The sequence below is a fragment of the Zingiber officinale genome, chromosome 6B (genome assembly GCF_018446385.1).
Source record: "Zingiber officinale cultivar Zhangliang chromosome 6B, Zo_v1.1, whole genome shotgun sequence".
Classification (NCBI taxonomy): domain Eukaryota; kingdom Viridiplantae; phylum Streptophyta; class Magnoliopsida; order Zingiberales; family Zingiberaceae; genus Zingiber; species Zingiber officinale.
This window is the reverse complement of record NC_055996.1, coordinates 112,818,092-112,841,390: the sequence shown is the minus strand read 5'-3', so window position 1 is coordinate 112,841,390 and position 23,299 is coordinate 112,818,092. Positions and strand designations below refer to the sequence as shown.

Sequence of the window (23,299 nt, the reverse complement as noted above, 5' to 3'; positions counted from 1 at the left end):
CTTGGTAATGGTCTTCCTAGCCCTAGGTTTTGTTCCATAATCAAATGGAACATTGTGGTAAGTGGGCTTGACCATTTGGGACTTAGGTTTGTGACCCAAACCTTTCTTGTCCTTGGACTTGGGTTTTTGACTCTTAAACCCTAGAGATGACTTCTCCATGTTTTTAAGAGCCTTTTCTAAATTATCAAGTCTTGACCTCAAGACTTGATTTTCCCTCTCCAATACCTCAAGTTTTAATTTGTCATTTTCTCTTGAGATATTCCTAGGCATGTGTCTAGTCTTCTTGGGATTTCTACCTAGGTTTTCCTTAACTTTAGAAGCGTTAATCCTAGGGTTGGTATTTCTAGTGTTATCCTTACCTAGGCTAACATGTTTAGCTCCTAAGCACATGTATTGGTTCCTAAAGTTAACATGCTTATCATTATTAACAATTGCAACAAAACTACTAGCATGAGTTTTATTAGAATTGCAATAATGAACCTTAGAGGTTACCTTAGGGTTTGCCTTAGCTCCCCCTATCGATGTGCCCGGTCTCTTGCCCTTGTGAGGTTGCCTCCCCCTCGGACATTGGCTCCTATAGTGTCCCCTTTGCTTGCATTGGAAGCACACCACGTGCTCCTTGCCTTTACGTATCGGGACTCCGGCTTCCTTGACCTTTGGCGCCGGTGGAGTCTTTCTTACCCTCTTTGGACACTTACTCTTGTAATGTCCATGTTCCCTACACTCAAAGCACATAATGTGTAATTTAATTGAACTTAAATTGCTCGAGTTACCTAGGGTTGAGGGTGGATGCGAGCTCTCTTCTTCATCTCTTTCGGAGGTAGAAGCTTCTTCTTCTTGCTCCGAACTTGAAGAAGAACTTTCCTCCTCTTCGTCCTTAGATGTTGAGTAACCCTCAACTTCTAATTTGCTCCCTCCATGATGTGAGCTACTTGGCTCACTAGGCTCCTCTCCATGGCTTGAAGTGGAGCTCTCCTCATGGTACTTGGCCAAGTTATCCCATAATTCCTTGGCATTGTTGTAACCTATCTTACACAAGATGTTAGTAGGCAATGAAAATTCAATTATTCTCGTTACCTCTTCGTTGATTTCGGATTTGTGAATTTGTTCTCTTGTCCACTCCTTCTTCTCAAGTGGTTTTCCTTCCTTATCCACCGGAGGAGTAAAACCTTCTTGTACACAAAACCAATTCATTATGTTAGTCATAAGAAAGTACTTCATCCTTACCTTCCAATACGCGAAGTCGCCACATTCGTAGAAGGGTGGAATGGTGACATCTTCTCCATAGAGATCCATTCTCTAGCTTTGCTCCCACGGGTGTTGATCCGATGAAGAGCGGCCTCGCTCTGATACCACTTGTTAGGATCCTTTGTACGCGGCTAGAGAGGGGGGTGTGAATAGCCGACCCCAAATTTCTCGTTTCTTTCTACAATAAGGGTTAGCGCAGCGGAAAATAAAACAAAGAAACGAAAGCGGAAAGATCAAACCTCAAACTCGTCGATGTAACGAGGTTCGGAGATGAAACTCCTACTCCTCGGCGTGTCCGTAAGGTGGACGAAGCCTATCAATCCGTCGGTGGATGAGTCCCCGGAAAACCGGCTAAATCAAACTCCTTCTGGGTGGAGAAACCTCGCCACAATGTCTTGCAACAGCAAGATAAACAGAAGTACAAGAATACAGCAAGAAAACTAAGTACAATACAAGAATGTAATAACCCTAGCTTGCCTTCTTGTCGACTGGATGAAGCAACAGCTCCAAGCGCCTACAACAGCAGGTGATCCACGGAAGCTCACGCGAAGCTTGGACGAGCTCAACAAAGCTCAAGCAGCAAGCACTTAGCAACCGGAAGAAGGACGAAGAAGAAGAAGGAGGCTCGCAGCAGCCCTCCTTTTATAACCCGCGAAGAAAGCGAAGAAAACAGAAGAAATCAGCCGTTGTGTCGCGGCTAGTGCTCGATCGGCGTGGACCGATCAGCTCCATGTGGATCGGTCCACGGACCGATCCATTCCTTCGCTTCTGTTCCGTCCCGATCGGTCCATGGACCGATCAGAAGTCCGATCGGTGGACCGATCAGGGAACCTCCCGATCGGTCCGTAGACCGATCAGCTTCTTCTCCCGAACTTCTTTCGCGCTCGATCGTTGTTCGATCGGCCCGCGCATCGATCAGAACTAATCGATCGGTCACCGCATCGATCAAGAATCGAGAGCTTGATCGATCACCGCATCGATCGAGCAACAGATCATCCGATCGGTCCGGTGACCGATCCGAGCTTGGTTTTGCCCAAACCAAGTCCCAAGACTTCAAACCAATATCCGGTCAACCTTGACCTATTGGTACTTCATCCCTAGCATCTGGTCACTCCCTTGACCTGCTAGAACTCCCTGCCAAGTGTCCGGTCAATCCCTTTGACCTACTTGGACTTTCCAACACCAGAAGTCCGATCATCCCTGATCCATCTGGATTTTCCCTTGCCTGGCTTCACTCACCAGGACTTTCACCTGGCTTCACTCACCAGGATTTCCACACTGCCTAACATCCCAGTTAGGACTTTCTCACTGCCTGGCTTCACTCACCAGGACTTTCCATACTGCCTAACATCCCAGTTAGGACTTTCCACTGCCTGGCTTCACTCACCAGGACTTTCCAACTGCCTAACATCCCAGTTAGGACTTTCCCAGTGCCAAGTCTCCATACTTGGACTTTTCCAGTGCCAAGTCTCCATACTTGGACTTTTCGCGTGCCAAGCTCCCTGCTTGGACTTTTCCGTGCCAAGTCTCCATACTTGGACTTTTCCAGTGCCAAGTCTCCATACTTGGACTTTTCCCGAATCAGGTCAACCAGGTCAACCTTGACCTACGGTTGCACCAATAATCTCCCAAACATCTATTCTTGTCCCACATCAAGAATAGAACTCTCTCACGAGTGTCAAACATCAACATGCAACACAACTAGGTCAACCTTGACCTAAGGTTGCACCGACAATCTTCCCAAGTCAAACATCAAAATACAACTCGAGTCACGTCAACTCGAGTCGGGTCAACCAGGTCAACCTTGACCTAAGGTTGCACCAACATCAACAACTTCATACGTTTAGAGAAAGATATTAAAAAGTATCACTGGATTTAACATAATCCAATATCTTCTGATTCAATCAGTCAAATGGTTAATGCAACCACTTAAGCACTTCCAATTAGGGTTGCAAACAACTTAAGCACTTCCAATTAAGGTTGCAAACAAATTGAGGAGAGCTTTTATTCGAATTTATCAAATCCAAACTGAACTCCAACCCATTCAATTTTTTTTTCAAACTAAACTTATTATTCGATAGTTCACAAACCATTTGCAAATCTTAATATTTTATTAATATAAAATAAATAAATATTAAATAAATAAATTTTAATTTTTTTGAATTCTTATTTTTGAATAATAATGTGAATAATTCACAAACATATTCGAATGTTTCAATTCAATTTCAAACCCTTTGAATAATGTGAACATAAAACTTTAAATTTTTCGAACTCCGAAGTCAAATATAACTATTTCATACTAAATTCGATCGAATATAACTATTTCATACTAAATTCGATCGAATATAACTACTTAGATTTTTCAATAGCCTTAGATTTTTCAATATATATAACTCGATTCAGTTGATTTACACCCTTACTTCCAATAAGGATGCCACCATAACGCATGCAAAAAAGATTGACAATCACTCAACTTCATACGTTTAGAGAAGGATAATTTGATAATTAAGATAATAATTTCATTAAATTATCCATAGATCAACAAAAGATGCAATAAAAAAGGTATATCGGAACAACAAAACCATGTCTCTTAAAAGACCATTGAATAACCCTAAGATATGAATCACTGGATCCTTGGGAATCACGGATGACGATGAACTGAGTAAGGATGAAAACAATGCTCAGTCTCCCTTGCGCCTGAAGGAGCATCCTTCAGTGAGCCTGGCACGCCCTCCAGTCGGCTGGCAGAGAACGGTCTGGCAGTTTCCACACACTACAACGGTCTGCGAGTGGCTAAAGACAGTAGTTCTGCAGATAGAGCAACAAGAACACGAATTGAGGCACATACAATAAACACGACCAAGGAAAGATCAAATCTTGAATCGAATTAGCTGATGCTATAAGGTCTTACATGTTGAAGCAGCCTTGACACTTGACATCCTGCGTCTCAAATGATTAGTCGGCGAGAAAGCAACGAGAGGAAAATGGTTCAGAAATGGAAATTCCATCAAGACCATGAGAGAAATACCATGAAGAAGGAGTTGGGCGACTGAACGAGACGTTTGAGCTTGTGCCTCCTCTTCTCAAGCTCGACTGGAGGATTTAGGAGATCGATATCATTCGGGAGAGGCTGATCAGCAACCAAAGGTAAAAACAATAAGCGATAAAAAAACAACCAAAGGTGAAAACAATAAGCGATGAAAAAACGTAGCGCTTACCATGTCGGCGGCGGAACCCGGGCTCTCGAGAACTTGACAATGGCGGCCGCGGAGGCTGTGTTAATTTGATATACGGCGGCAGCGAGAGGGGTCTTAAAACCTAGAGAAGGCTCATATTTATAGATCGATGGGAGGTTTTTTTGCCGTTAGATCTTCTAGTTGTTATCTTGACCGCTCATTCGTTAAAAATACTTTTTATTTTACAAGAATATTACAGCGAGCACACAATATTTATTTTCAAATTTATTAAAGTTCTTATTTTTTAAATAAAATAACATCTATAAAATATATTAAATTATATGCATAATATAATATTCTAATATTTAAAATTCGACAATTTGAGACTCAAGTTTTTGAATTTATCAAAAAGCATATGGTACTTTGTTATTTACTAAAAGACACATATTTTTAAATATACTTCCCATTTGACCCTTCGCAAAATCGATTTTTTCGACCAATTTTATTTTTTCTATCATTTTTCTCTCTACTTTTTCCTTACTCCTATGCATGTAACTTCTCTTATTTTTCCTCTCATCTCTTCTCTTTCATGCATGCATAACATATGAAAAACATTTTATAAGATTTAGTTAATTTTTTATAATATTTTAATACATTTAGATAAACTGAAATAAATAATGGATATCATATTTATACTCCTTGTAATCTCAGAAATATACAAGAATTGAAATTGGTGCAATTGGAACTCTCTAATTCTATTAATGGATTTCGGTCAAAACATACTAATGGACCTAAAGATCTTATATTACACCTATTTTAGTTTTTGTGGATTTATGAGATTGTAAAAAGTTCAAATATGCTATCAATTGTTTATTTCAACTTCTCCAAATGTATTAAAATGTTATAAAATCGCTAAAGACCTCCACCTTGGGTCTGATATGAAATGTGAGTCTGATATCATTCCATATTAGATCCACGTTAGGCTTATATATATGATTTCATATACGACCCAACAACTTAATGAAAACAACATTTTTATCTTCGATATTATACCATCAAAAGTTATAGCTCTTGTATTATTTTCTTGATTAAGTAAGACATAATGTTAACATATAATGATATCATTTTGCTGCTCTTGATGTTTGTCATACTATTCTAAGATATTCTTGAGTTGAAATGTTAGTAGTTACTAGTGATGAACTAGTAGATGATGCCAAAGTTTCATTTTGCAATGCTTGTCCTTCACTATAGACTTTGATGCTTGAAGGTTCAGGGTATGATTTAGAAGTCACAACACCGACAAATCCTGATATGGAATCATATCATGTAAATTTGATAAAGAAGAGCAACAGGAGGAACATTCACTCCAGGTCAACTTTCATGGTATAATCTACTTAATGCATGATAACAAACAAATAGATAAATTACTAACAGATTTTGCATGGCATTCTTACACAATTCAGTTTAAATCTTAACAACAACATAATAAAAATCTTGAAACATGCAATAGCATGATGAGATTGATTCAGGCATGACAATAATTTTCACGTTATCCCTTATATGAAATCATATCAGGTCCATATTGAGTTTGATATGGAATCATATCAGGTCCAATGTGAAGATTTTTGACGATTCTTCCTTATTATATGTCAATACCTTTGAAAAGCTTAAATAAATAATGGATATCATATTTGAACTCCTTGCAACCCCAAAAATTTACATGAATTAAAATGAGTACAATCTGAGATCTCTAGGTCCATCAATGAATTTTAATCAAAACACACTAATGAACATAGAGATCTCGGATTGCATTTATTCCAATTCATGTGGATTTCTGAGGTTGCAAGGGATCAAAATCCATTGATGGATATAGAGATTTCATATTGCACTCATTTCAATTCATATAGATTTTTGGGGTTGCAAGGAGTTCAAATATATCATCCATTGTCTATTTTGACTTTTTCAAAAGTGCTAAAATGTAATAATGAATAATCAACAAAATCTCTATATTGGGCCTTACATGGAATAATATCAGACCCAATATGAACTTGTTATGGAATGATATCAAGCTCATATTGGACCTGATATGATTCCATATCAGGCCCAACGTGAAGATTTTTAGCGATTTTTCTTTATTACATTTTAAAGTGTGGGGGATGAGTGCATATGCTTGAGGTTCATGGAGTTTTCCATTTGATCTTTGAGGCAGCATTGAAAAAAAAAAAGAGAAATAAAAAACATGAGGAATTTATTTTAATGATTGGAGGTCGTAACAGATTGATACTGTGATGGAGTAGGAGTGAAGGTTTTAGTTTAAGTTTTGTAAGTTAGTCCTAGAGAATGTATTATGGATATGTTGTAGAGAATTTTTAGGAACCGACACCGGAGAATTCTAATAAATAGAATTGGAATTCTGTAGAAACCTTGTTGTTGTAATGGGGTCAACAATTCTGATCTCAAAGGCTACTAAAAACAAGTAAGTTGATTCACAATTCTCTGGGATTGAATCACCAAATTGTCTAGAACACAAGCAACAACCATCTTAACATATTGTTTCAACTCATGGGGTAGAACAATAACACAAAGTCTTCGTATCAAGTTTAAATTATTTTGTGTCACGCCTTCGTAAAAACAATTCTATATAATAGCTAATCTAAATTGAGCTTTTGTCTTGCAATATAATTTGTTATTCCATCATTCAAATGAACTCACTATTTATTATCTTAAAGACATTCAAATTCATCTAAGGAATTTTGCTAGGCTTTATTTCATAAATGGTACTTCAGAAATGTGAATGCAGAGAGCTGCTGTTTGTGTTAATATACCATGTTTTGGCTCCTTACCTATGTGAAGTAAATGTAACTCTCAATCAGGAGTGTAAACGAATCGAATTGAGGCGAATATGCATAAAATTTAATGCTCGAATTTGGCTCGAAATAGATATATTCGAGTTCGAGCTTGATTCGAAGCTCGAAAATTTCAAAATGTTTGGTTTGAGTTCGGTTCGAATTAGGGCTCGGGTTCGAGTTCGGCTCGAAATATTCGAACATGTTCGCGAACTATTCGAATTATTGCTCGAAAATATGTTTGAAAGGCTCGAAATTTATTTATTTAATATATATTTAACTTATATTAATAAATATTAAGGCTCGCGAGCGGCTCAAACAATATAATTTGGGCTCGAGTTCGGCTCAAAAAAAAGTTCGAATATGTTCGAGTTCGGCTCGAATTCAATAAATTCAAATACGAATCGAATATTTTTCGAGCCAGCTAGAAAAGCTCGCGAGCCGGCTCAATTCGTTTGCAGCCCTACCCTCAATAAGGTTAGGAAACAAGTGTCATCTGTCACACCAATTCAAATCTGCCGAGGAAAAAAAATAGAATGAGAATAGAAATTGATGTATTAGAAATGTGTCAATTTCTATTATATTTTCTGGCCACCAATAGTTTGAATTCGATCCCTAATCATTTCAGTGTTAAATGGTACATGTGTCTAAGCTGAATTCTTCATTGACTTAAGTTGGAATTCCCTTGAATCAATAAAAATCTCCACGTTGGGACTGATTTGATTCCATATCAAGCCCACTGTGGGACTGATATCATTTCATATCAGGCCCACGTTGGGCCCACGTTGGGCCTGGTATATTTCCATATCAGGTCCAACGTAAGGGTTTTTAGCGATTCTTCTTTATTACTTTTTAAAACATTCAAAAAGTTGAAATAAACAATGGCTATCATATTTAAACTATTTGAAATTTCATAAATTCACAGGAACTGAAATGGGTGCAATCGGAGCTCTCTAGATTCATCAGTGGATTTCGGTCAAAATTCATTGATGAACTTAGAGATCTTAAATTGCATCATTTTCAGTTCCTATGAAATTTTAGAGTTGTAAGAAGTTCAAACATGTTATCCATTGTTCGTTTAGGCTTTTCAAAGGTGTTAACATGTAATAAGGAAGAATCATCAAAAATCTCCACGTTGAACCTGATATGGAATCACATCAAGTGCAACGTGGGTCTGATACCATTCTATATCAGACCCGCATTGGTTCTGATATGATTTTATATTAGGCTCACATTAGACTTGATATGATTTTATGTTAAGTCCAACGTGAAAATTTTTGTCATGTCAGAATCAATCTCATCTATGCTACTGCATGTTTCAAGATTTTTATTATATTGCTGTCAAAAGTTACTCTGAATTGAGTAAGAATGTCATGCAAAATCTGTTTGTTCTTTATCTAGTAGTTTGTTATCATGTATTGTGTAGATTACACCAAGAAAGTTGACCTTGAGTGAATGTCTCGTTTGTTGCTCTTCTTTATCATATTTACATGCTTTGACATGCTCTTCAATACTGATTACTTTGAGATTTATCCTTCATCTATTTTGCTTTTTATTATATTCTTAAAATAATCTTGGATTTTGATTATTTGTATCTCTGCATATATTAGATTCATTCTTTTTTTTCTCTCCAAACTACTAGGATGTGTCATTTGATGGATTCACCAAGGGACATTCCAATGAGAAGGGCAAAAATGTCTTGATTGATTTTGTTATTTCACATTCTCATATATTGGTACGGGATGCACTAATAATCTAATTTTAATATATGGCAAATAAATTCTAATGTGTCGGTCCTTGGCTGCCGACTAAAGGGGATGAATATCCTTAAAAAATAAAACACCTTTCACAATCTTTACAGCTTGATTAAATTAATACTTGCATAAAAGAATTAAAAAGCTAATTAAAGAAAGATGAGGCACGGTAAAAGTTACTTGGTTTACAATCAGGGGATTGTTAATCCAAGAAAGTTGAAAGCTCACTAAAATCTCTTATGGGCGGAAAAGCCTCCTACAGTAGTCAAATCTCACAACTACAAAGCTAAACTGAATTAGAAACAATTACAAGTGTTATTTTTAGCTTTTGGAATCAGAGCTATATTTATAGCCCTGATCAGGGCGCCTGGATGGGTTCGCCCAAGCGGGTGTCGCCGGCACCCAAGCAGTTCAAGCATTGGGAGTCGGTCCAGGCGCCTGGACTTGAAAATTCACCCACAAGCTGAGGTGGAGTGCGTCGACTGGCTGAGCCATGTGGTCCAGGTGCCCGGAGGGATTTCAGTCACCCAGAATGGGCCTATTTAACGGCCTTTGACCAAGAGCTTGAGGACAACAACTACTACGATTTTCACTTTTGTTCGATGCTCTGAAAAAGCTCCTGTGACATTGTGACGATCCTCCGACAACCGGCGATCAAGATTTTCTCACTTTCTTTGTTGTTGGTAATTTCTATATATAGTTCCTATACTCAATTTGTAACCATTTGAACTATTAGTATATTGCCGAACGAAAACACTCGACGAGTGCAGACCTTAGAGTAGGAGTCGTCGAAGACTCTGAATCAAGTAAAACTAACTTGTGTTATCATTGTCTTTTTTGCTTTTGTTTTCCACTCCGTAACTTTTTCTAAGATCTCTATTCACCTCCCCTAGTGTCTTTCTGATCCTACATCATCATCTAGAGACAGAAAGAGAGCTAACGCCTCGGGTCCCTGATGAAGAGGATCTTGAATGTCCTAAGCTAGAGAATATATTTGATGGAACAATGGATAGATAGTTGATATAACATCTATATTTTTATTGATTATAGGGTTGCTAACAGAGCAATGTTTCATTAATTTTTCTGGTGTCATTTTATCTTCTTTATTTTTTCAGTCATTTCTTCTTTTGTATTTATATTATGAAATTCTATAATGTCTTATATTAGAACTCCTTCCATATTTAATAGGTATTATATTATTTCAATAACATTATATACTTTTTTCCTTTCCAATTTTAGGTATATTTTTGAGAGTATAATCTTTTTGAAATTTATTTTTTTTCAAATTGTTCATCTTTTTTCATATGTTTTTTGAGATTTTTTTTCACTAAGTTGAAAGGATGAGTTCTCTTGTTTAGGAACTGGGATCAGTTTGAAGCGAAGCAAATGCTGCTTTGTTTGGAGTAAAGAGCATATTTAATGAGAAAATTTATACTACTAAGCTTTAAAGAGGTCCTTAAATGAAAGAGCGTGGCTTTACGAATAGTTAGAGAAATAGAAAGCTTTAAGGATAGTTAGAGAAATAGAAGGACAGGAAATCCATGATTTTCATCAAGCTCAGGTGCTCTATGTTTGAAGTTATATTTGTTGATACTTTCTTATTTCTTAAGGGCCGCAAAGAATAACAAATTCTAATGTGTTATATAACAGGAAATATGCTTTAAGTTCCATGATGATCTTGGCTTTGATGAGGAGAGTAAATATTTGTCTGTATGTAGGGAAACAATGATACTAGATTCAGAGAAACTGAGAACACCTGTAATTTTGAAATATTTTCAGGATATGTCAGTGTTGTGACTTCGAAATCATACCTTGAACCTTAGCTTCAAGCACTAAAGTCTGTAGTGAAGTGCAGGCATTGCAGAATGAAACTTTGGCATCATCTACTAGTTCATCACTGGTAACTACTAACATTTCAGCTCAGGAAAATCTTAGAATACTATGGCAAACATCAAGAGCAGCAAAATGATATTAATATATGCTAACTTTATGTCTTACTTAATCCAAAAAATAATATCAGAGCTATAACTTTTGATGATATAATTTTAAAAATAAAAATGTTATTTTTATTAGGTTATTGGGCTTGATATGGAATGATACATACTCACGTTTGGTCTAATATAAAATAACATATTTTGATATTTTTAGTGATTCTTTTTTATTACATTTTAAAATCTCAAAAAAGTTGAAATAAATAATGGATAATATATTTAAACTTTTTGTAATATTAAAAATCCATAGGAACTAAAATAGGTGTAATATAAGATCTCTATGTCCATAAATAGATTTTGACCGAACTTCACTAATGAACCTAGAGAATTCTGATTGTACTCATTTCAGTTCCTGTATATTTATGAGATTATAAGAAATTTAAATATACCATCTATTATTTATTTTCACTTCTTCAAATATATTAAAATATTAAATAAAATTAATTAAATCTTATAAAATATTATTCATATGTTACAAGTACTGTTGAAAAGTTAGTCTTTTATATGTTAGAAGTACAAAGTTAGTCTTTTATATTAAAGCAGCATGTGTTTTTTTGATAAATTTAAAAACTTATTGATTAATTTTAATAATCAACAATTTCGCACGGTAGCCACCTCATGCGGATACCCGATCCGGCATCACGGCATCGACGGACGTTCGATGTAGAAGCATGAAAGCGAGTGAGAAATGAGGAAGCGAGCGCCGAGGGCAGACACTGGGCGAGGAAGAAGGCTGGTGGAATCTGAACCAACTCTTCCTGCCAAGGTAGGCCATGGCGGACAGAGAGAGGGGGCTTCGAAACGGCGAGCGGAGCGGCCTCCTCTTTCTCATTCCTGTCTCCGAGACGCAATCTGCTCTTTGGGGCTTTGATTTCCTCCTCTCCCCGTGTTGGTGGAGAGAAAGAGGTGGGTCTAGGGTAAAAAGGCTCTCCGCGGTCTTTCCCGTGTTCGTGCTTATTTGCATCTTTCATTTTGCTACCCCTGACGTTGTGTAGAAGAAAGAGAGGACCTTTGTCGGTAGTTTTGCCTTTTCACGTGGATTATCAGGTATTGACGGCCTTCTTGTGTATCATCTGATTTTTACTGCTCCCTTAGCGATTAATCCATTATCCTGTTGCTTTCCACTTGCTGTTTCCTCCCGATGCCGGTACCAGTTTGATCCTTTTTTGAGTCATTTACCCCTTTTCTCTGCTGCCAGAGAAATTTGCAAAACTTCATCTTCATGTCTGTTATGACCTCGCGAGCTGTTTCCCCCCTTTTCTTTTGGTTAAAAATGGAACTTTTGTGTAAAGTCGTTTGCTTGAAACTGAAAGTCGGTATTCCGTTTCTGTCTGTTCTTGTTTCTTTCCCCCTATCCATGTAAGATTTCCGCCTCTATTGGATTATTTCTCCGAAAGGGCTTTCCTTTTTGCAGGTTCAACTACGGGGAATAAAGGTAGGAAAGGGAAATTTTCCTTTTACTTTTCGGCAGGAATTTCTTCGTGACGATCGGATAGTTATTTGCTCGGAGCAAACCTAGTCGTTGTGGTTTACGCTACGGGATCTAGGATTTTTTGTTTTTGTTTTTGTTTTTGTTTTTGTTAGCACAACTATTCCAATCTCAGGAGTGATTGAGAAGGAAAAATTCGCCCAAGAGAAAAAAAGGTGGAAATGGGGAGAAAATGGGAGTGGTTTAGTTCTGTCAGGCGAGCTTTCATCCCCTACTGCTGTCGAGGAGACCTCAAAGATAATCTTGTTAGTTCCAAGGTTTCCGATTCATTCAATACAACAGAAGTGGAAACCACTGTTGTGGATTCTGCTCATCCATCGGTTGCTGCTCCAATTCAGAAAGCTAATATGATAGCGAAGGAGGAAGAAGAGAGCAAGCATGCCTACTCAATGGCGCTTACTAGTGCTGTGGCTTTAGAGGCTGCAGCTGTCGCCGTTCAAGCTGCAACCGAGGTTCCTCGCCTGGCTACCTCTGCAAGTAGGCACACAGGCGAATCAAGAAAAGAGATCGCAGTGCTCAGGATCCAGAATGCTTATCGACGATACAAGGTACATGTCATAGCTCGTCTGAAATAAACTATTTTGCAGATTCAATGATAGTAATGAGTGTTCAATGCTTCTGATTGAACATATACGATTACCTAGTTATGCTGTAAGACTGAGCTTGTAGACTTTTTACTGAGATTTCTAACTTTGATGAACATATACAATTAAATGGTGTTTATTGACGATGGTAAAATGAACCTTGTTGGAAATTTTGTCAAGGCAAGAAAAAGATTGGGAAGTTTAAGAGGACTGGTTAGGATGAAGAGAGTTCTTGACGCAAATACTGTCAAGTTTCAAACAACAAAATCATTGCAGTGCATGCAGACGATGGCTAGAGTGCAGGCACAAATACATTCACAGAGGGTCAGAATGGCAGAGGAAAACCAAGCTCTCCAGATGCATTTGCAGCAGAAATGTGAAAATGAATTAGAGAAATTTAAGGTGCGGATGTGTTTTTTTATTATTATTTTTGTTACTATCTGCAATATTATTTTTACACAGGTCTTATAGCACAAAATCATCAAAGGTTACTGCTATAAGTAAATGAGATGATTTGCTGAAGACGAGTTTCACTCTATTTCACGAAAATGTTAATTAATTTCAAATTCTGAACTCAATCAAGAACTTTCATAGTTACTTCTCTGGTATATGCTTCTTCTAGAATTAGATGGAGCAATGACATGATAATTATCCTCGAACTGCTTTGCATCAAAACACTCAGATGGTATTTCTGTTCTAACTTGGAGACAAATGAACTTGAAATGCTCACAAGGATTCTTTCCAACTGATACGGGGTTGTCGTGATACTTATCACATGATTTAGTACACATGAGCTTATGTTAGTGACATTCAAACGCATGAAACCAGTGAGCTTGATGAGCCTGATTTTGCTATAGCTGCTGTCCATGCAGATAGAGATAAAATGAATGGTATATGTAAAATTATCCCCACCAAGTTTATGAAACAATCCTAAGTGCCCTTACCATTGATTTTTATCACGAATAAAGAATACATTGAAATCAATGATCTGATAAAACTGTCTGATTCTTATTGCTGTTTCATGAATGTGATTATGCAAATAGCAACAACATTTGTCTCAAAATTAAACACTGTGCCTATTGAAAGATCCTCTAAAAACTACTTAATCCTCTCATGAAGAACCGGAAGCAATGTTTGTAGTGCTACATGAAGTAGTATGTTAACTCGATATTAAACAGTTGACGCCATAACTTAGGTTTATTGAGTTTATATGGCCTATTTTTACCATGAGACTGAATATTTTTCATTATCAAGAATCTCATGATTTCATTATGCCCTGGATTGTCCTTTTTATAGATTATTTAGCTCACAAAAGAAATATTTTAGATTGATCATGTGTTAATCTTTAGTTGCGTCTGGTATCCTGTTTCTTGGTCTATTGTTCATCTCTTTTCTTCCCAACTGAACTTTGCTGGCTGTAGACTGAAGATTCATATTTGATGATAGATTGTTGAGGACTGGGATAGCAGTCTTCTATCCAAAGAGAAAATCGAAGAAAATCTACTGAACAAACAAGAAGCTGCTATAAAAAGGGAAAGAACATTAGCTTATGCATATACACATCAGGTAGTTGGCATTTCTAATCCCTATTTTCTTTCATTTCAATAGTGTGTTTCATTGCTATGTTATTTTTTTTTTCTTTCTCAGTGGAGGAATTCTACCAGATCCTTAACTCAAGCACTGACAGACCCGAGCGATCCGCAATGGGGTTGGAGCTGGTTGGGACGCTCGATGGCAGCAAGGCCATGGGATCACCAAAGCACAGTCATACCCGCCACAACAAAACAACCTGACACCAACTTTGAATCGACACCAGCAGCAGCTCAGAAGTCGGCCCGGCCTCCGGCAGCACCACGCACCAGCACACCATCTACAGCAATCAAGGAGAAATCAGAGAGCCTAGTAGGTGCCTCTTTTAAGAAAGGATCACTTTCCTCGTCAGAGAAATGACTATCTCTTCCTTCAGCTAGCAATAGCAGTACTACGACTGCCACAAACGTTAGGCGCCATTCAGGGCCGCCAACGGTAGATGTAACTACCAGCAGCAGCGAGGAACAAGAAGCAAACAGTTGCGTGAGCGTATAGCCTTATATAGAGGCAGTTGAGGGGCCTTTGTTGGGTCGTTCTCAGCCTGATTTGCCGCCAATTTGAAGTCTGGATTTGTAGCAGCCGTGTTTGTTGTGCTGCAGCGGTTGGCCATGGATTATGATTCCATTTTAGAATTTCTGAATGTTGCTTTTGAATGTAATCAAACCTTTGATTTTGAGAAGAAAAAAACAAAACTAAATAAAAATTTGGCGAGCAATTAAAACAATTGTAGCGTTGAGGACGGTGCATGCACCAGCAGCCATGCTACCTGCGCAGCAGATGAGACCGCAGTCTTCCTGAGCTGAAGACAAACACCTGCAGGAAGGCAGCGGTGTCATCTCCCCTGCGAAGGTACCATCTGGGTGCTTCTCTGCTTGATCCCTCCGGACCCTCCATCTCAAGCCTCTCTAGCTCTCTGCATATGCCTGCCGTTGCTTGTGCCGTTCGACTCTAAAATTTTCCATTGCCAGTGGTTTGTGGATAGTAAAGGCATGCGAAGCTTTAAATTGGTAGAAGGCCAGCAAGAAATGGATGGCCTCAGCGGGATGATGTCAGCTGATAGTTGTTATGCACGCTGTGCTGATTCCTGCTGGCGGCGAGCGATGGACTGACAGTCCTCGTTCTAGTGTCTAAGTGAAGCTCCCTTTCTCAGTCACTGAAACGACAGCTTCGCCTGCGGACGCTACTGTGTCCAGATGAAGCTCCCCGGCTTAGTCGCTTTGTATGGGACGTATCCATGTTATGACTTATCAACAGACGTCCAAATAATAAATATTGTGAAAAACAGGGGCAAAATAAGAAGGCATCCCAAATTTTATAAATTGACACTTTTGTTTAAAAAAAATCAAATAGACTCCATTCCATAATTTTATCTCAAAATTATCTCTTAATTCTACACTATTATAAAAACTATCGAATAATTTTTATAACGCTTAATACATGTAGAAGTTTTTAATAGCTGTTATAATATATTTAGAATGATTTTAAAATTTAGAATTTAAGATTTATAAAAAATTACCGAATAATTAATACATGCAGAAGTTTTACGATAGCTGTTATAATATATTTAGAATAATTTTAAAATTTAGAATTTAAGATTTATACAATGCAAATCTATTTAATAAAAAAAAGGATGAACCTGTTATCTTAGCGGTCTCCTTAATATCGGCCCCATAGATATAGTAGTTCGGATCTTTTGTCCCGAAACTTCTCTGTTCCCATGTCCCACTGCTGATCGAACGATCCAGATTACATCTTAAGGCATCATGACATCTTTAAGATGTGTGCAGTATCCTTGTGATGTGCAAGACATCCTTGAGATGTAATATGAATCGTCCGATCGGCAGTGGGACATGGGGACAGAGAGGTTTCGGGACAGAAGATCCGAACTAATAGATATAGAGGGAGGTATATATAGGTACATAGATCATAGACGTATGGTGGAGTAAACTCTAGGTCGTCATCAGTTCATGAGAATCGACTACTGATCATTACGCTAGAGATGTCATGTACCCACACTACGCCCTGAGAGCATATAGAAACTATTCAATAGTTGCTACAACATGTACAAACTATTTGATAGCTGCTGTAACATATAGAAGTTACACAATAACCTACCAACTGCTATAACGTGTTTAGAATAAGTTTAAGATCTAGGATTTTATACAATATAGAAGTTATCTACTAACTACTACAATAGGCGAAAATTACTCGGTAAATGCTACAATATATAGAAGCTATCTAATAGTTACTATAACGTATATTTAATATGAGTTGAAGATTAAACATTTAAGATATTTGAATACTATTATATCAAAATAATTTTTATAACTATTTTAAAATTATTTTTATGAAGTTTAAATAATTTTAATCAAATTAAAAAAAATATTTTAATATAATAATATTTAGATATTTTAAATCCTAAAGTCATACTAAACACGTTCCTAGGTAGTTTCTACATATTATAGTAATATTGGGTAACTTTTATATATAAATTATTAATATTAAACTCACCCTAAATAAGTTATAGCACATATTAAGTAACTTTGGTATGTTGTAATAATTATTGGATAACTTTTACATGATATAAATCTTAAATCCTAATTCAACATACTTATTTTACACATTCTAGTAACTACCCACCTGTTGCTATACGAAGTTCTTTTGATTGTTTTTTCTCCTTTTTGAAAAAACAGGAGTTCATTTAATTTTTCTCTTAATTTGTAAAGCTCTTTTGATTTTTTTAATAAAAATGATAACTTTTTTTTAAAAAGGTGAATTTAATTATTAGAATATTTAAAGAAGTATATATCCATTTTTATGTCATTTTTTTTACCAATTAGTGACTGTTATAATATTTTTAAGACGAATTTGATTATGCTGAAATGATTTTAATAGGTAAAAAAAATTAATATAGAAGTGACGTTATAATAATGCTAAACCAAGGATATTTTCTATATTAAAAACATATTTACTTTTTTTAAAAAAATAATTAGGTAATTAGGAAAGCTCTTTTTTTATATATATATTTCTTTATACGCAACATTCTGTTTTGATTTTTCATTAGGATTTTTCCCTTTTGCGCCTTTTGTTAAATGCACCCTTTGAAGTCATCCAAATGATTGAACCTTGTCTGGTCAATTTAAAGTTGGACCAGTCCTCTGCAACTATGCAGATATAATTATAACCTTTAAATTCTGTCAAAACAAATGCATTTTTTCTTCTCTTTCTAAAAATCACTCTGAAGAAAATCGAATTTTAAATAGGTTATGCGGATAAATGTCTTATGTCGGTTCAAATTTAATATTTTTTTTTATAAATAAATTTAATTTCATTTCACTGTAAATGATCTCGTTAATTCCTAACGTACCGGAACGTTTGGCGCTAGCGGCAGCGGCCATGGCGGTGGTTGGGGCAGAGCAGTCAGATGGGCCCAACCGAAGATGCTTCAAGAACTACCACAGCGTCTCTGCTCCTGTCCGTTTCTTGCCGACGAGCGCCGCGGTGGCTCCGATCCTTAGCCTTTGTTTTTCACCTGCTGCTCCTCCTCCTCCTCCCGTTTCCACTTCCAATTAAGAAGTGAGCTATGGCGGATTGGGGGCCGGTGTTTGTGGCGGTGGTGCTCTTCGTCCTCCTCTCGCCGGGGCTGCTCTTCCAGATCCCTGGAAAAGGACGGATCGTGGAGTTTGGCACGATGCAGACCAGCGGCGTCGCCATCTTCGTCCACTCCATCATCTTCTTCGCCCTCGCCGCCATCTTCATCCTCGCCGTCCATGTCCACGTCTACACAGGCTGATTAACCGTCTCCTCCTCACTCGCCGCCCAGATCTAAAGTCCTGTCTGTTTCGATTTCCCCTTATTAAGGTGTTGCAATATTTACCTGTTGAATTTAACATTTTATTTTGGGAAAAGGAAGATCTTTCATCCTTCCATTTGGTGAAAATTTTCCTCAATTGCTCGCTGAAAATGAGAAGTTCAGTTACTAAAATTGCTGCTGTTATTTGCCTTCTTTAGAAGAAGTAATGCCTTGTTTCAATTGAGTTTTCGCCGATTTTAACAAACGGTGTTCTCAATCACATGTACTGAAAAATCAATTAAAATAAATCCCCATTTTTGATGTGTAAAGGAGAACTTTTGATGGCCAAAGAAAGCACCCTTTGATTGATGGGTTATATCTTACCTACCACACTAGAACTGCTTATTATCGCTTCTTAATTTGATTTTGAGAGATTTGAAACAGGATACGGTAATCAGTATTTATGAGACCGGACCAGACTGGAACGGGTTTAACTAGTTAAATTGAACCGGAGCACAATCGGGTCATGTCAATAGGACTCCAATTGAACCAGATTTATGAAGTTCAAAAATATATATAAATTGTATTAAATCTAGATGGCCTCACTGATTATGCGTATTCTTTTTTCAAAATAATATCTTGGAATAGAATTGTCAAATATGACTTTGGGGGATAAGAATTGACACAGGGTATGTTTAGTCAAGGGGTACTAAATCCAATTTAAAATGAACTAGTTCTCGTAATGAGCATTACTAGAAAACCAACGATTGGTGGTACTCCCGAACAAAATACAGCATATTTGAGTCTGTCTTTATGTTTTGCTAATTCGTCCTTAAGCAACAATTGATGTCAGAGCAAAAATATCAATCAAACTTTTTTTTGTAACAACTGAACGAGAAGCATCAAGTGCTTATTGTCTTCTTCCCCTTCCCTTCTTTGATGCCTGCTGTTCCATCTGTTCCTTGCTGGATGCTTCTGATATGTCAGCTGTCAAAAACAAGAACATAATTCAGAAAATCAATAGATGGGGGGAAGCGCAGTTTAGATAAACATGAATAATAATCACACACCGTCTGGGCCACGAACCATCAGAGTGAAGAATATGTTATTGAGCTTCTCCATTTTTTTGGCATCCTGGGCCTGGTCAGTTTTAAACTTCAGGCACTGCAAACATTGCCGTGCATGTTAATAAGTAGCACATCGTAGTTGACAATTCACCATTGAAACATAAAGAATTTTCTCTCAATCACATGCCAGATATCAAAAGCATGCTATCTGCTGATCAAAATCTAGTGTTTCCTTGTAGACAATTTCTCCATAGATAACACTAACTATAATAAAGAAAGCTAAGAATCTTTTGGATCCTGATGTAAATACAAACTGTTAAGCTCTGCTATGATTGAAAACTATTACGAAGTCTAGAGCTTCAACAATAGGCTAAGTCAGCTAGATAAATCATATGCAGCAAATGACAAACAATTGCCACTTACTGAAGAAAAATGATGGCTCTTAAGTTCTACAAAAGAAGACAGTACTGAAGTATACTTGAGAGTGTGGATTAGTAGTCAAGTTAAAATCCACTTATTACTGTCAACAATATCAACCAATTCACAGCAAGACAAAAAAAATTTTTTAAAAAAAAAACTAAAAGGTAATGATCCTAATATCCAAATAAGCAAAAAAAGGCCGCGTTGCAAGAAAATGTGATATATATTCTGTACAGTAACATAAGGAAAAAATAATTAATGTATCAAGACAATTAGTATTTGCACTTAATAGTACAATCAACATCCTTGCAGCTTTGACCCTTTTATTTTTTTTAAAAAAACTTATAAAATAAGAGAAAGAAAACCAAAAAAGAGATAAAATCATCACAATCAAGTCTGCTATTTTTAATACCTGTAATACTAAATGGAAGCCACTATGTAACAATTACCTAGATCTCAGATTTTATCAACTCTAAGTGAAGGCAAACAGAAAGGAGAAGCATGATGACAAGCAGCTTGTCAAAATGACCCTTCATATCCAGAACATCTGAAGTGATGAAGAACATATCTTTGAGATCAATAGCACCATCATAAAAGCGATCTATGTGAGTGGTCATCTATTTGTCAACTTGACGTAACTGGGACAGAGAACCAATTACATTAAAAGCTAGAGGAAATCACCCTATTTAAAAATTCTGAGCTTGCATTCAAGTCTCATAGCAAGAGTAGCAGCAGCGGAAGATACTCATTAGACTAGGATAAATAGGTTTTCTCCCTATTTAAAAATTCTGAGCTTGCATTCAAGTCTCATAGCAAGAGAAGCAGCAGCGGAAGATACTCATTAGACTAGGATAAATAGGTTTGTCACAGAAGAGCAACTAGTTGAGCATCTATCTACTCCGACATGGCTCAAATGGACTCATAATCTCAAATGCTTAAGTAGTAAGATGCTTTAGCTGTTCTTGGACTAGGAACTATACTCAAACAGCAGCGACCTAAGAGGCATGATTCTTTTTGTCCAATTATATGTGGTAATAGTTGCAAACCCATAAAGGTAGGTGCAGTTGCAATAAGAGGAATTAGATAGATAAGGGAAGCCACCAAATTGGCTCTTCTTGTTTGTTTATAGATGTTTTTACTATCATACAAACATAGACAAGCTCTTATCGAGCTGAGCATTGAACTTGTTCACAAATCTCCTATTCATTTACAGCCCTAGATATATCTCTAACAAACTTGATTGGGCACTAAAGCAACAACTGATACACATTTAACGAATTTAAAGTTGTAGTCTGCAGTCATATGCATATACAAACCATGGACAACATTCTGAAAAAAGGACATAGTACACTAACACAAAATATATATAAAGTTTGATAAACATATTTATATCTATGTTCTTCGAAATAGGACAGCGAGATTACTTGTTTATTAAAAAAGGACACTAAGGCTGTGTTAGCATAGAATATAAAGACGGTCATGCAGAAGCTTTGGGCATAAACAACATTGCAAAAAATTAGCATGAAAGGTTAAATGCAATTTCCTAGACTTTATTTACACGCGCACTTCTAAACATAAGTCAACATCAACTATTCAATATAATATCTCGCAGTCCCTTTGCTAAGAAACCAAATCTGAAAATTCCATGTTCAGAACCCTTGATCATCAACCCGACGTGCCGAGCTAATTGGACAGGGAAAGAAAGACACGATAACAATTATTTCATCCTTGCAAACTGGAAGTTCATGCCGTCGTGTCCCAAAATAATGATCAATCCACTCACAGACCTAAAAAGTATTGCCTATTGACATTTGCAATCCTTCATACTTGACCCAGCAAATTGCATCAAAATGCTTCAAAAGCAGGAAACCTTCTCCGGCTAGTGGCTTTTAAAAGCGTGCAATAACTCAAAAAAGCATCATGAACAGCGGCATACCTCGCGATTGTCAGTGACCTTGAGGACCAGCTTCCCATCGCAGTGCCTGTATTTCATGACATACCTCGACTTTACGATCGACAAGTCGAGAGCACACCAACCGCAAACGGATCAGTCTAGAAAACAGAAGAAAGCGCAGCGGCAAAGAGATGGAGATAAAGGGGAAGATACCGGAAGGATAGAAGAAAGCGCTTACCGATTGGGGATCAGCGCGGAAGAGCTGCAACGATCGATCAACGAACTCGTCCCAGGATTCGATGTAGACCATGGCGGAGATGAAACTGAAGGGGGCGAAAGTTGGAGATCGAGAGAGAGAGAGGAGAAGAAGCCTGTCCTGCCCTGCCTGCGTCGTCTTTTTGTTGTAGACCTGGTTCGAAGAGGCTCAGATATGATCTGAGGGCCCATGAAAGGAACGAGTTAATGGGCTTTCCTGGACTGGGCATGGCCTTGTCCCATTTCAAGTTTTATTAAAAAAAATACATCGAAAATATTTAAAACAATATTTTTCTTAATGAAAAGCATGTGTTATCCATATTTGATCGTCTGTATATCTAGAATCAACGCTGATATACTTGTATTCCTTCTGTGTCTTGCAAATGGTCTTCTAGTTCCCAGGCTTTAAAATAAAAATGTACATCTGATGGTCTGCTAAAACTGAACTAATCGAACTTCCGTTTGATAAATTGAACCAAACAAAGTTTATCCAAATAAATCGGATCGATATAAAATTGATTAATTCGGTCAATAAATTGATCAAGAGGTGATCCGAGTGTCATGTGGATAAGAAGATCAGCAGTATTACTGAGATGACGGCCAAAATAAAAAAAAAGTCGAGTCATTCCCCGAATCTATACGGCCTCAACTACTAGCAACCTTGACTCCATGACACTCCCGATCCCAGGTCATTCTTCTCCGAGCTGCCTCCCAACTTGACGGTGCCCCTGACTCCATGACACTCCTGATCCTGGGTCGTCCGTCTCTGACACTCCTGACTTGATGGCGCCCAATTCCATGACACTCTTGATCTTGGACCGTCCTTAACTCTAAATAGCCCTCAACTAAGAACAATAGGGATGACCTACTGATGTTGAAGATGCAAATAACGTAGTCGTTATTCTTCGAAGATCATAAGAAACTTGACCATCTTGAGAGGGGGACGACATCACCATTTATTTTGGGGAAAGTGGATAATGCATACGTGGATCTCAGATTATTCTGGAAAAAGTGAATAACACACACACGAATGTTAGATTATTTCAGGAAAAGTGGATAACGCCCGTGCAAATCTTGGGATACATGGAGAACGTGAGAATCAGTTGTTCTCTAGAAAAAATAGTCCACTCCAAGGGGCACATGTATGCACATATTCGCATCCAAAACTCTAATATTAATCTTCTTCATTCTT

General features: G+C 37.3%; 5 protein-coding genes across 10 annotated transcripts; 2 read left to right on the top strand and 3 right to left on the bottom strand.

Annotated features, from left to right (window-relative positions):
* Positions 1–3,745: 3,745 nt before the first annotated feature.
* LOC121990546 (40S ribosomal protein S27-2-like) lies at positions 3,746–4,566 on the bottom strand. The gene is made up of 4 exons (XM_042544663.1): positions 4,467–4,566; positions 4,277–4,378; positions 4,160–4,188; positions 3,746–4,056 (listed from the first exon to the last, which is right to left on the bottom strand). The coding sequence occupies exons 1-4, from the start codon at positions 4,467–4,469 to the stop codon at positions 3,930–3,932; spliced, it is 261 nt and encodes an 86-aa protein (XP_042400597.1). The 5' UTR covers positions 4,470–4,566; the 3' UTR covers positions 3,746–3,929.
* Positions 4,567–11,640: 7,074 nt separating this feature from the next.
* Positions 11,641–15,399, top strand: LOC121988972 (protein IQ-DOMAIN 3-like). 5 transcript variants are annotated; one of them, XM_042542723.1, is made up of 6 exons: positions 11,641–11,921; positions 12,430–12,450; positions 12,620–13,052; positions 13,269–13,490; positions 14,535–14,654; positions 14,736–15,399. In XM_042542723.1, the coding sequence occupies exons 3-6, from the start codon at positions 12,666–12,668 to the stop codon at positions 15,036–15,038; spliced, it is 1,032 nt and encodes a 343-aa protein (XP_042398657.1). In that variant the 5' UTR covers positions 11,641–11,921; positions 12,430–12,450; positions 12,620–12,665; the 3' UTR covers positions 15,039–15,399. The 5 variants fall into 5 exon arrangements, with proteins under 5 accessions (XP_042398657.1, XP_042398656.1, XP_042398658.1 ...); XM_042542722.1 differs by having other exon boundaries at positions 11,641–12,062; XM_042542724.1 differs by lacking the exon at positions 12,430–12,450.
* LOC121988974 lies at positions 15,099–15,851 on the bottom strand. 2 transcript variants are annotated; one of them, XM_042542725.1, is made up of 2 exons: positions 15,445–15,850; positions 15,099–15,342 (listed from the first exon to the last, which is right to left on the bottom strand). In XM_042542725.1, the coding sequence occupies exons 1-2, from the start codon at positions 15,570–15,572 to the stop codon at positions 15,099–15,101; spliced, it is 372 nt and encodes a 123-aa protein (XP_042398659.1). In that variant the 5' UTR covers positions 15,573–15,850. The 2 variants fall into 2 exon arrangements, with proteins under 2 accessions (XP_042398659.1, XP_042398660.1); XM_042542726.1 differs by having other exon boundaries at positions 15,124–15,271; positions 15,445–15,851.
* Positions 15,852–18,038: 2,187 nt separating this feature from the next.
* On the top strand, positions 18,039–18,605 carry LOC121990545. Its single transcript, XM_042544662.1, has one exon. The coding sequence runs from the start codon at positions 18,262–18,264 to the stop codon at positions 18,469–18,471; it is 210 nt and encodes a 69-aa protein (XP_042400596.1). The 5' UTR covers positions 18,039–18,261; the 3' UTR covers positions 18,472–18,605.
* A 585-nt stretch (positions 18,606–19,190) lies between these two features.
* LOC121988971 (signal recognition particle 9 kDa protein) lies at positions 19,191–22,256 on the bottom strand. The gene is made up of 4 exons (XM_042542719.1): positions 22,091–22,256; positions 21,895–21,963; positions 19,542–19,635; positions 19,191–19,458 (listed from the first exon to the last, which is right to left on the bottom strand). Exons 1-4 carry the CDS (start codon positions 22,160–22,162, stop codon positions 19,382–19,384), a joined length of 312 nt encoding a protein of 103 aa, XP_042398653.1. The 5' UTR covers positions 22,163–22,256; the 3' UTR covers positions 19,191–19,381.
* Positions 22,257–23,299: the final 1,043 nt, after the last annotated feature.